General features: G+C 40.8%; 1 protein-coding gene across 2 annotated transcripts in view; it reads right to left on the bottom strand.

Moving 5' to 3' along the window:
- The window catches only part of DSP (desmoplakin), a 47,254-nt gene that overhangs the window by 32,043 nt on the left and 1,330 nt on the right, over window positions 1-13,881 (bottom strand). For both annotated transcript variants that reach the window (XM_012804232.2, XM_003788290.3), the window contains exon 2: window positions 1,525-1,627. In XM_012804232.2, the coding sequence (XP_012659686.1) occupies window positions 1,525-1,627 (103 nt within the window). The remainder of the gene's footprint in view (window positions 1-1,524; window positions 1,628-13,881) is intronic.

The following is a 13,881-nucleotide window of genomic DNA, read 5'->3' as shown; positions in this document are numbered from 1 at the left end:
GTAACTTCTTGTGAGTCTATAATTACTTCAAAATAAAGTTGTTATTCCTTTTTAAACAGAAAGCTTCCCGTAAGCTTTCATTTACTGTTTTCATTCAGCTTCAGCCGAATGAGCCTCATTTCTCTAAAAAGAAATGTTAGCAAATATGATACTATTTCCCTGACACATTTTTATTGCATCTTGATGTACACAAGTAAAAATAAACTGAAGAGCATGATGCCATGTAAATTTTTGGAAATACATTTAAAATATGTCCATAGTCACTATAAACCATGTCCAGGGCTGGGATGCAAAATGTTGTATATTAAATCCCTGATGACTCCTATTTTGCGGAGGCACTATTTTGAGGCACTATGATGAAAATTTAGGGGGGATACATTTCAAATCAGATACTAGAAATAAGCAGAACTGGAATCCAGTTAGTTTGCTGATCCCCAAATATCTTTGCACATGGACTAAAGTGACATTTTTTAACTGTATGAAATAAGCCAGAACTTAATTTATAATATTCTATTTATACATAATATAAATTACAAAATGAGAACATTAAGATATTCTCCAAACAGAACCCATAAATTCACTTGGTTAAAATTTGTTTCAAATATAGAACTATTTAACAGGGGTACTTTACGATGAGGCAGATGCCAGGATTTCCTATGCCATCCTGGGATTTTCCTAAAACAACTGTGGAAACCTGTCTCTACAGAAACAAAGGTTTTTAAAGAGCTGGGTATGGGTCAGGGAAGGTGGCTCACGCCTGTAATCCCATCACTTTGGGAGGCTCAGGCAGGTGGATTCCCTGAGCTCCTAAGTTCAAGACCAGCCTAAACAAGAGCAAGACCCTCTGTCTCTAAAAATAGCCAGGCACCAAGAGTTGGAGAGTCCTGTGAGCTATGATGCCACTGCATTCTACCAAGAGTAACAAAGTATAACTCTGTCTCAAAAAAAAAAAAAAAAAAAATAGCCGGGAATTGTAATGGGCACCCATAGTCCCAGCTACTCAGGAGGGTAAGGTAAGAGAATTACTTGAGCCCAAGAGTCTGCGGTTGCTGTAAGCTATGACGCCATAGCACTCAATCAATGGCAACAAAATGAGACTCTGACTCAAAATAAATAAATAAATAATAAAGAACTGGGTGTGGTGGCACAGGCCTATAGTCCCAGCCACTAGTGAGGCTGAGATGGGAGGAGCTCTTGAGCCTAGGAGTTCAAGGCTACAGTGAATTGTGATCACAACAGCAGACTCCAGCCTAGATGACAGAGCAAGAGAGATCCTCTAAAAAATTTTGTTTTAATAAAAATAACTAAACCTGTGTTTGAACATTGACTCCCACGATTAAACCACTATTACAAACAGATTAAGATACATATCCCTCTCTGTTCTGTTCAGAATACAATCTCCAAACAATGTGTATGAAAGAGGTCAGTGAACAGGGATATTATGGGCTAGGACAGTCGAAGCTAACCAGGAACACAATCAGGTATGGATGATACTGTGGGAGAAACAATGGAAAGACAGCTTACAGGCTGCACAATCAGCTCCGCTCGCATCAGGCAATCCGAGCAGTTCTGCAGGAGCTCCTGGATGGTGTTCTGATTCTGGTGCCTGGACATTGTACCAGTTTGACTACGGAGGCAAACACAAAGAGACCAAATGTGAAGTAACTGTGTTTTCCATTCTGAAATATTTCAAACTTCCAGAAAAGTTGCAAAAAGGGGACAAAAACACTTCTGTGAGACCCTTTGCCAAGATTTTCCAATGGTCAACATTTTGCTATGTTTCCTCTATCCCCCCCCCCACATGTGTGTATGTATTTATTTCTGCGTGTGTATATATATTCTTTTTTGTTTGAACCATGAGAATAATCGTGTCCTCTTATCCCCAAAGAGTGCAGCATGTATTATGTTCCTAAGAATAAAGACATTCATTATATGCACATGTTAATATAACCACAGTACAATTATCAAAATCAAGAATATAATACTTGATACAAAATCAAGATATAATACTAGTTTGTAATCTACAGAACTTTTTCAAAGTTTACCAATTAGCCCAATAAAGTCCTTTACAGCCAGTTTCCCCACCACCACCACCACCTCCAGACCCAGAAACATTCCTATGGAGTTGTAAAAACACACTTCTGGCAATGACAATGGCAAAGAGCTATTTCAGTTCATACACATCGTCACTTCATCCCACAGTGGTCCCTCATGCCCAGTCCCCACAAGTCCCACTTGACAGGAAGACTTCACGGTGTCAAGCAAAGAGCATGAAAATTTCACTGGCAAGTCTAGCTGAAGGAAAAGACGAGAGAGGAAAGAAAAGCATACTCTACAAACGCATTTTCTGCAATTCCAGTAAAAGATACTAATGGTGTAATAGAAAAATCATGGTGTGAAGAAAGTGCTGGGAAATTGAAGTACAAACCCCTTCTCCTTTCAAGATGTTCCTGGCATACGCATTTTTCCCCACAACATGGCTCGCTCAATGTGTACTTCAAAGGAGGCACTTTTCTGAAAAATGTGTGGCAGAAACCTTAAAATAACAGTAATGATGGAAGAAAAGTTTTGCAGATGGTCCGCATTTTCGTTGTCTGTGTTGTAAAGAAAGAGAAGGCAGGAGTTTAATTTGTAAGTGAATCCACAAAAGAACAAAGCATAATAAAAGTCTTTTAAATTTGCCAAGATACATCATTCCACAGCACAGCCTACTGCAGTCGGGTTTAAGAGAGATGTGAAGCATATCAAATTATTGCTTAGCATCTGGGAGAAGTCCTCATGAATGTGCCAGAAGAAGCTGGAGCTCTTCACCTAGTCCTTCAGCCAGGGCTGGCCTATACCTGGTTTTATCTGTTTGATGCCTGTCTGATCAGCTGGATTTTCTCTTATGTGTATGTGTCTCTGTGTGTTGTAAAGAAAGAATTTATCTATAGAAAAAGTAAAGCTTAAACAATGGTTGTATTATGCACAGATGGGATAGGAACATAAGAATGTGGGAACCTTTCCCACAGCGCCTGACCTCATCTCACCACAGGGAAGCACTTTCTTTTTCTACCTATTTGGGGTCCCTCCCTGCAAGCAAGGCTCCCCAGCAAGTCAGCACTAGCTGTATGTGGGAGAGGAACCCAGCCCTCCCTGGGAACCACTCCCAGACGATGACACAGACTCCACCGGGCAGGTCCAGACAATGTGCCGGAACTGTCCACCTATCAAAACCAGCACAGCCTCCTCCTCATCCCCATGAATGCAACCAGCCTCTTTCTTCCACTTATACAGGAAATGGGGCACATTTCTTTCACTGCTGAAATATAAATATGACTACAACTGTTGTCCCAACTTGTGCAAAATTCCAACCAACTTAGAGCAAGCAAACAGGGCAAAATGTACTTGTTACTAAATAAAGGAAAGAAATTCCGGAAACAAAGGACAAAAATTAAGAAATCCCGAAACTCATTTAGAGCCCTCAGATGAATAAGGAATTGGGAAGGTCCTGTGTGATTATGTTTTTTTTCTTTATTAAAGGGGGATGGGAGAAAGTTTCTTCTCAAACATTTCAGAATTCTATTCAGGCGGCATAGGGGCTCACACCCGTAATCCTAATACTCTTAGCGGCCAAGGCAGATGAATTGCTTGTGTTCAGAAGTTCAAGACTAGCCTGACCAAGTGCAAGATTCCATCTCTACTTAACACAGAAAAACTAGCTGGGTTTTGTGACAGATGCTTGTATTCCCAGCTACTCGGTAGGCTGAGGCAAAAGGATTGCTTGAGCCCAAGAGTTTGAAGTTGCTGTGAGCTATGACACCATAGCACTCTACCCAGAAGAATGAGATTTTGTCTCAAAAGAAAAAAAAAAAAAGGAAAGAAAACAAAAAGGAATTCTATTCAATAATTTGGCTCCAAGGGTGATTCCCACAATTTATATGCAGTCTCTTTTTCTTTTTTTCTTTTAAATTTTTTGAAACAGAGCCTCAAGCTGTTCCTCTGGGTAGAGTACCATGGCATCACAGCTCACAGCAACCTCCGACTCCTGGGCTCAAGCAATTCTCCTGTCTCAGCCTCCCAAGTAGCTGGGACTACAGGTGCCGGCCACAATGCCCAGCTATTTTTGGTTGCAGCCAGCATTATTGTTTGGCAGACCCGAGCTGGATTTGAATCCTCCAGCTCAGGTGTATGTGGCTGGAGCCTTAGCCTCTTGAACCACAGATGCCGAGCCTGAAGTTTCAAGTATATCCCAAATGTGAAGGAGTTATCCCTTAGCACAATGGAAAGTCAGTTTCTTACATAATGTAATGTGTGTGCCACTGTAAAAACTATCGAAAACTGAGCTATAAAATGGTGGCAGATAGTGGGAACTATGTGAAGGATACACAAAAATTCTGTACTATCTTTATAATCTTTTTTTTCCCCTCAAGACAGAATCCCACTACATTGCCCTCAGTAGAGTGATATGGTGTAACAGCTCACAGCAACGTCAAACTCCTGAGCTCAAGCAATTCTCTTGCCTCAGCCTCCCAAGTAGCTGGGACTAGAGGCGTGCGCCACTACACTGGGCTAGTTGTTCTATTTTTAGTAGAGATGGGGTCTGGCTCTTGCTCAGGGTGATCCTGAACTCCTGAGCTCAAGCAATTCACTGGCTTGGGCCTTTGAGAGTGCTGGGATTATAGGCATGAGCCACCACACCTGGCCTTTATAATCTTTCTGTGAATCTAAAACACAAATGTATTTAAAAACAGGGACAGGAGGTCAAAGTCAATTGCAAATTAATGCACCAAAGAGCACATACGTAGTACAGGTCTATTTAAAGTGAATTTATGAGACCAAATTCATTTGACCACAAATCAGCTCTTTTTACCAGCTCTTTTTACCCAGCTACTATGGTAGTTAGTTACACGACACTCGGAAATGAATGGCATCCAGGAAAAAGGGGGGTTAAGCCATTAAATGTTGGCTTAAAACCTTTGTGGGTTTTGTCTATTTTTCTAATTCTCTCTCCCTAGTTTTTATTAGAAGACCTCTAATGGTCAGTTGACATGTCTATAAGACTCTTCTCTGCTTCCCTCTGCCCATACAAACCTGAACTTAAAAAAAAAAAAAGTAACCTCACATACTGATAATACTAATAAAAAAAATTCTTCATGGTATTGCTATTTGTCCATAGGAAAGTGTGATCTGATTAACCAAATTTCATCTTGCATACAGACTTTTCAAGACTGCATCTGATCCTTACCACGAGGTCTACTTATCCTGCCTTTCAATCATAAGCAGCCCACTGCAGTCTGAGGTGTGGCCCAAGGATACTTTTGGAAACCGGCCTAGGCAAGAAAGGGAACCAGGTATATACAACTTGCAAGTGTCTCAGTCCATCAGAACAGGGCGGAGGGAGACTCAGGTCCACTGAGATATAGTGACTGAGGAAAAGGGAATCCACCTTGAAATGCCAGTTTGCTTGTCTCAGCCCAGTGAAAAATCCAGAACTAGCTGTACTTAAATCAAGAAAGAAGCACAGGTAGAAAGGATTTTGACCATCTGCTCATTCTAATGTCATGCACCAGCCATGTGTGTAGCCCTGGATTCTTTAGCACTAGAATCAGAAAAACTTGCTTGGCTCGGCGCCTGTGGCTCGAGTGGCTAAGGCGCCAGCCACATACACCTAAGTTGGCGGATTCGAATCCAGCCCGGGCCCACCAAACAACGATGGCTGCAACCAAAAAATAGCCAGGCGTTGTGGCAAGCACCTGTGGTCCCAGCTACTTGGGAGGCTGAGGCAGGAGACTCGCTTGAGCCCAGGAGTTGGAGGTTGCTGTGAGTTGTGATGCCATGGCACTCTACCCAGGGGGACAGCTTGAGGCTCTGTCTCAGAAAAAAAAAACTTGCTTCAGGGAACACAAGCATTTTTTAAAAGTTGTGTGTAACTCAGAACTTTCTAAGATTATATATATTTTTCACTGACCACATGATTCTAGATCTTTTTATATGAGAAATTTTCTAGACCTCCATCTGTTGGGCTTGATAATACCCAAGATTTCTTCACTCACCCTGGAACTCATAAAACCACCAAACTCATTGTCCCTTGTTGAAAATAATACAAAAGTGTATGTTCTAGTCAATGGAAACTGAGTTTCCTCTTCAACTTATATAGTACATTTTGGGAAGATGCTAAATTCTATCATGTATGAAGTACTTTTTAAATAAATGTATTAATTTAACATGTATATAAGGCTATTAAAAATTCCCTAGCCTCACATAAATGTTTAATACTGTTACATATGAGTGTTAGGGGTGGGGAGATTTTAAACCATGTTAGGAATCGAAGTAACAAGACACAAGTTTCAAGTTTTAAATCCCATTTCAGTGGCACCGAAGATGAAAGACATCAAGTGTTTTTTAAAAAGAGAACAAAATACGTTTGAGTCAAACCAGTAGGAAGAATATTGACTTCTAAACTAAAATTCATAGCTATCCTTGAAAAAATAGCATTTGTCCTTAAAAGTTTTTAACTCTTCTCAAGTTGTTTTATCTTGAAACTTAGAAAGACAAAAGATTAATACAACAAAGAACCTGCCTGCTCAAACTTTTTAAAAATTGTTTTAAAATTTGTTTAAACAAGTAATGGTTCCAAATGTTTGCATAGCGAGCTTTTTATCAGTTGGCTAAGAGGATACAAGTTCTGGATTTTAGTTCAAGGCCAGACCGAATGAACCTGTGAACAATATTACAGAGCTTTCAGGAGGTGCCTGTGGCTCAAAGGAGTAAGGCACTGACCCCATATGCAGAGGTGGTGGGTTCAAGCCCAGCCCTGGCCAAAAACTGCAAAAAAAAAAAAAAAATATATATATATATATATATATATATATACACACACACACACATTGCAGAGCTAAGTTTTATTTTACCACCTTCAAATAACACTTTTCTCTTTAAAAATAAGACTACAAAATTAGCTGTCTAAAAACATTACTTTAACACTTGTTGCCTGGACAGCCCATGTGGCTCACTGAGTAGGGTGCCGGCCCCATATACCGAGGGTGGCAGGTTCGAACCCAGCCCCAGGCAATCTGCAACAAAAAAATAGCCAGGCACTGTGGTGGGCACCTATAGTCCCAGCTTCTACCGAGGCTGAGGCAAGAGAATCACCTAAGCCCAGGAGTTGGAGGTTACTGTGAGCTGTGACGCTACAGCACTCTACCAAGGGCGATAAAGTGAGACTCTGTCTCAAAAAAAACACTTGTTGTCAAGAACATTATAGAAAAAAATACACGACAACTATTTTGAGGCAGGGCATTACAAGGTAAAAATGTTTTTTAAATAAACAATTACTCTGTTTTATAAAAGTAAATTTGTAATATGTGTAATCTATAGTGTTCATTACACTATTGGCCCATGCCCCCAACCCTGTATTTCTTTTTGTTTCCATATTTTCTCTTTCATTGGATTTCTTTTTTTTGCAGGTTTTTGTTGTTGTTGTTGTTGTTGTTTTGGTTTTTTTGGCTGGGGCTGAGTTTGAACCCACCACCTCCAGCTTATGGGGCCAGTGTCCTACTCCTTTAAGCCACAGGCACTGCCCCCATTGGATTTCTTCTTTCCTTCATTTTTCTATCCCTCTCTTCCTCTCTCCTTTCCTTTGTTCTTTCAATCAACACAGGGTCTTGTATTCGTGCCAGAAAGAGTCATATGTCTGTCTGTATTCAGGTTCACAGAGTAAGGGCCTAGGAAAAGCTCAGTCAATGCAGATTAGAAATTATGGTAATTATAAAATGCATTGTTACTGATTTAAAGCCTCTTTGCTTGGCTCTGTATGTTTTTCAGAGCATTTTTCACTTATACAATTTTTTTTTTCCCCAAAGGATCCTATGTAAAAGAAAAAGTGTATTTTTACTTTTTCACTTAAGGATGATAATTTACCTCTTACCTTACACACTGCTGCCTCGTCTATGGAACTTTCCTGATCATACCTCTGCCCCACTTCTGCACCAGTTTTTGCTTACTTGGCTACTCCAACTCCTGGACAGCAAAGTCCCACATCTTTAAAACTCTTAAAAGCACCCAACCTTCTGACACAGGGTTTTGCACACAGAAGGTACTTTAAAGAAGGTACTGTTTGTTGGGTTTAGTAAAGTAGAACAACAAACTGAGGACTGAGCCAAGGATATCACCACTTATCTCATCGCAAATCCAAAAGCTTACCAGGAAGTGCGTACATCCTCCTTTCCCCCATCCCCACCCCAACAATAAGCAAAAAAGGGAGGATTTTTCCTATCGATTTTAGGAATAGGACCTTGTGAATCTTCATTTTCTCCTACCAAGGAACTGCAGGAGCAGCACTCTAATAAAAAAAGCTCACTTCCTTTCTGGCAGGATGGTTCTTTATTTTCACACTGTGTGTTTGGCAGATTGTGTTTGTTAGGGGCAGGGGAGTGGAAAACCGATCACCTACCATTAACTTCAGAAAGACTTTGAAGTCAGGCAGAGTTCAAGTCCACTCTTAGCTCTGCCACATCTAGTTGTACAGCCTGTTACTAGGAGCAAGTTAAGGTGACACCCACTTCCGGCCCTTGGAGTTCCACCTGTGACAGGTAGGACACCCACGTCCCCAGAGTGCCGGTGAGGCTTAGACAGGCCCTGCAGAAGTTGACTCCTCCCCTCAAGACAGCTCTTCCTGTGGAGGCTGCTGCCGTTGTATGGTTCTTTGAGATTATATTTGTTTTTTTTTTCTTTGCCCCAGTCCATAATTTTAAGGATATTTTGCAGCAACTTAGGGGTGGGATCAGAAGCAAAAAAAAAAAAAGAAAAGAAAGAGTAGAAGGAAGAAATGGACTGGGTATTGAGTGTTAGGTATTTTCAGGAGTTTCTCAGATTATCTACAATTCTCAAAAATGAGAGTTTGGGGCAATCCAAAGAAAGTGATGCCATTTTTTTTTAATGTTCCCAAACCTAATTTTTTTTATTAGATCATAACTGTGTACATTGCTGCATTTATGGCGTGCAATGTGCTGACTCTATATACAATCTAGAATGTTCACATCAAACTGCATTTTAATAGCATCACAGAAATTTATAGAAGGGATCAGAAAATTCAGAGTCCTTCTTTTTTTCTTTTATTAAACGGGGATGACATATGAATATTTGGTCAATGCCAAATTCAATGCCAAAATAAAGACTTCTATTTTGAATCACTTCCCTATTCAAAAACTTACAATTATTTTACTGAAATTAAAAAAAAAAATCATTTACAAGCTGTCTGGTTACCCATCAAGATGCCAACTCCCCAGATGCCAGATGAAGCTAGGGCTGTTATGTTTGTATGTCAAAACGTGTGATTCCAGGTAGAACCTCAGATGGTTTGCTGCAGTTCTAGCTATAGTGTCCTCATTTTCTTGCAATGTAGATTTTACATTCACAAAGTCTTTGAAGTCCAAGGTGTCGCTGGTGAGACATAAATCACCAGGTTGCACTAGTATGTTACGGTTGTCACTTCAAATGAGTGGCTCATGCCTGAGTCTTGGGGTCTGTGGGCCAGTGGTTTCCACTTCAGAACCACACCTAACCATTTGCAAGCAGCAGGGCCACTGAGACCAACCCAGCATTAGGGAGAAGCAGAAAATGAAGGGGCAGGGCAGTGCTCCCAGCTGCAGCACCCAACCCTGGGGACTGAAACACTCTCCTAGCACCTCCTCTTCTGGAAAGACTGGTTAGCTGAGAGTCAAGTCAGACGCCCAAGTCATACCCAAGCCCGCCTCTGCTCCACCCTAAGAAGTCAGCATTGAGGCATCAGAAGTATCAGCAATTTTTTCCTTCCCAAGACATTTCAGTCACCTTAATGACAATGATATTATACCCATATTTGGAGAAAAAAAGATTAATTACTGTTGAAAGTTGTTCCATCCCACTTAATAGATCTGACCAACAATTGGTTGGCTTAATGCAGAATCAAGAGGTTTTTTTCCCTAAGTACATGGAAACTCTACTAATGAAAGCATACAATGGTTATGAAATAGATATTTCACAGAAATGCAGGCTGGGAAATGCAACAGACTAAAAGTAAGTAAAAACTCATATAAGATAGCAAAGAGTTTACAGTAGATAAGATGAATTCCAACAACAAGGGTTTGATTTTTTCTTGGGTCCTCCTGGTACGCTGGATTCCAACCTAGTTCAACTACTTACTAGCTGTGTGACCTTGGGCAAGTTGTTTGACGACTTTAACCTTATTTCCCATCTGTAAACTGGGAAGATTGTCGTGAGCCTTGAGATAACAAACGTAATATACGTGGCGCATCATAGGGGTTTGCCAGGTAAGGGTAACTATTATTACCCACGGATCTGATATTTTTATAAAACATACAACTTACTCAAATTTAATAACCATGTAAATGTTATCTGCCAGATATTAAGCTAAGATGAATCTTACTTTGCAATCATTTCCCAGAAAAGTATTTACAATGCTCACTCTATGACTCACTCCAGCTCCGTCTCTGAGCCGGTTTTCTCAGACCCTTCCTTGCCTCTCACATCCAGTTCTTAGGTGCAGCTGTCACTCCACCTTGGCAAGCTCTACTTTCCCATCCGACTATCACTGCCTCGCCCTCCTCCTCCTTGTTCAGACTTTTATTCCCCTCCTCCTTCATGGTGCAGTGGCTTCCTTAATTAAGCCGATTAGCTCTTGCAGTCTCTGGCCACTTGCAGCCACCCTACATAGATCAGCCACACCGTCCTACAGCTCAGCTGTGATCATCTTTGAAGGAGACTTTCACTGACTTCAGCGGAAGACTGCAATGGCTCCCCTCTGCCTGTCCAAATCCCTCTCCAGGGCATTCAAGGTGTCCTGTGCTCTGGTCCTAAAGGATCCTTCCTCCTGTCTTTTTACTGCCTCCCCTTCCTTAGAGTGAATGCTCAGAAAAGGAGACTACTCCATAGGCCTCTGACTTGGCTCATGCTCTTCTCTCCCCCTGGAAGGCTCGCCAACCACTCCTACATATTTACCAACCGAAATACTCCGAAAAATCTAATTCAACACCAGTTCCTCCATAAAGTCTTACTGTTGCCCCAATGACAGGGATGTTGCCTCATCTCCTCATGAAGCCTCTGTCCCAGCCATGCGTACCCCTCCTGGGCCTTACCCTTTTGTGTTCTAGTATTCATGTACTTATTATCTTCCTTGAAAGAGCATACAGTCCTTCCAAGTCTTCATATTTTCACTTGACCTCCTCAACACCTAACACAGAGCACACAGCAGATGCTCAGTAAATACTTGGTGAATGAAAGAAGACAAGGGAATTTAAGATATTTTCACTGTATAACTACGATCCAAAAGTCATGCTGGACGGTACAGGGGACACAAGGGTGAGAAGCCTTGGGTTCTCAGGCCAACCCAGCCATATACTTCAGAATCTTAAGGATTCAGCTTCTTGTCTCTAAGTGGGAAAGTCTCTTAAGTTTTTGGAGATGATGTGACACTTAGTGGTCCCTCCTGATCTAAAATTCAATGCAAAAGGACCTATTTACCTCCTGCTAAGAAACAGGCTTCCTTTAAAAGGTAATTGAGGTTGGGGCAGCTTGGCTCACGCCTGTAATCCTAGCACTCTGGGAGGCCAAAGCTGGAAGATCCCTGAGTTCAGAAATTTGAGACCAGCCATAGCAAGAGCAAGAGGCCATCTCCACTAAAAATAGAAAATTAGCACGCATTGTAGAGGATGCCTGTAGAACCAAGTACTGGGGAGGCTGAGGCAAGAGGAACCCAGGAGTCTAAGGTTGCTGTGAACTAGGCTGATGCCATGACACTCTATAGACGGGGCAATGGAGTAAGACTCCGTCTCAAAAAAAAAAAAAGGTAATTTAAAACAAACTTTAAAATGTATATCAAATAGTGATCGCATGTATTTCAGCTTCAAAATCAGGAGATCTGGAGAAAAGTAAGCATTAATGTTACAACCACATATTTGTGAAGCTTAATGAGTATATTCTGCTTTTAATCCTACAAAATCCACACTTTGATCAGTGAAAGATCTAACTGTGGGACTTTGTTACTTCAGTAACACATTTCGCTACAGATTTGCAATTTAATTACAGGAATAAAACTACAGTAATTCCGCTTTAATTGGAAACAGTATTAATATGACATCCTATACAAGAAAAATCCCAAGTTTATAATTTCAAAACCATGCCTATTATGTTATCAAGCATGTAGCATTTACCAAACATTAACAAAATATTAAGGAGAACGGAGAAAAATTAGGAAGCTGCAGATTCCATTCAACCTAAAAGACTCTAAGTAATGCCAGAAGGTGGGGGAATATACAAAACAAATGATACCTAACACAGTCCTAAAAATGGACAAGCGTTATTTGTGGAAAGGATAGGCAGAGGGGAGATGTTTTAAAGTCATTTTAAAAGAAAAAATAAAACTCAGGCTCTCTACACTCTAGAATTAGTTTCTTTACAAGAAGGGTTAAATATACTCATTTCAAAATCACCAATCTAATTCAGCCAGTAAAGTAACAATTTTTTTTTATTTAAATGAGTTGACATGCAATCAGTAGTTTTCATATCAGTTTTTACGCTTTAAGAAAAGTTTTTGGACATAAAAACACTCATTAAATTCTGAATCATCATTCATTTAGCAGAGGGCAGTGGCTCCCTCGGGCAGAGGCAAAGAGGGTATATCCTACTTCTACAAAGAGCACGCCATGGGCTAATACATCCCTCCACACGAAACCATAATGCCACCAGAAAAACTGGTGCCGGTGCATGCTCTCTCTTCAGTCAGTCGCTATTATTTGAAAATGCATAAGTCAGCATTTGTGGGTTATTTTGTATTAAGCAGTACCACTACACCCAGACAGGCTTAGGAGGAAACTCTCCGACGAGGGTCTCCAGAAGGAATGACCGCCCACTGACTCGCCCACTGACTCAAGCCGGAAGATCAGCACCAACAGTAGAAAAAACATCCTTCTTCAAAGAGAGGTCATTTTTCACTCGGGTCTGTTTTCCCTTCCCAGAGAGATATAAAACTTAACAGGTTTATAAACAGTCTTTAAATTGGAAAAACAGAAACAATAAATGATGTTATGCCATAAAAAATCATAGAGCCCCTCCCCAAATTAAATGTTTCAATGAGGAATTCTAATAAAAAAGTCTTTATGCAGTTCATTAACCAACGTATTAATTAAAATTTAAGTTTTCTACAATCTGTAGGAGCCAAGGGAGTGAAATATCCAGTTAATAGTATTATTTTCAGTTTCTACTATTTTCAGAAGAACATCAATAACTAATAATAAAAAGTAGTACTTGGTTCATACAATGCCAAAAAGGAAGAGCTACTTAAGAATCCTTACACATTCTGACTTTGATTTAAATTGTGTGCAATCCACACAGTTAAAGAATGTGCTTCCCAAATCCTGCAAGACTGGGAAAGCCAAGTTTCAGATTTAAATGACTGGCAAAATATTAAAACAAACTTCAAAGTTTTCTCTCCTATTGCTTGGCACATTTTTCCTGGGAATCCCCAGGCCTGTTCTGTTCAGAAAACAAAGCGCGGAGAGACAATTCTTTGCTAACTCAAAAAAGAGAAAGTAAATTATCAAGATATTCCAGAAATAACTAAATCTAAGCAGAAAACAGGTTGCAACTCGGGTAATCTCCACCTTCAAAACTGCTTGCAAAACAAAACTCCCCGGGAGTGTATCCAGGTGACTCCTCCCCAGCCTAGGGCTACCACTCAGAGTAAAAAACGTCCCGGAGCTCAGGGCCCGACCAGGGCTGGGCTGCCTGCGGGCGGGTTGGTGCGGGCTGCAAAACTCTCACGGCGCGCGTGGGCATCTGGAGTCAGCTCCCGGGACCCAGGGGAAAGTAAGCAAGGTCATTATCTTTCCCACCCACCCAAAT

The sequence above is a fragment of the Otolemur garnettii genome, unplaced genomic scaffold (assembly GCF_000181295.1).
Source record: "Otolemur garnettii isolate 467f Iridium unplaced genomic scaffold, OtoGar3 scaffold00026, whole genome shotgun sequence".
Lineage (NCBI taxonomy): Eukaryota > Metazoa > Chordata > Mammalia > Primates > Galagidae > Otolemur > Otolemur garnettii.
The sequence above is the reverse complement of the archived record's forward strand: the minus strand, read 5'-3'. Positions and strand labels throughout refer to the sequence as shown.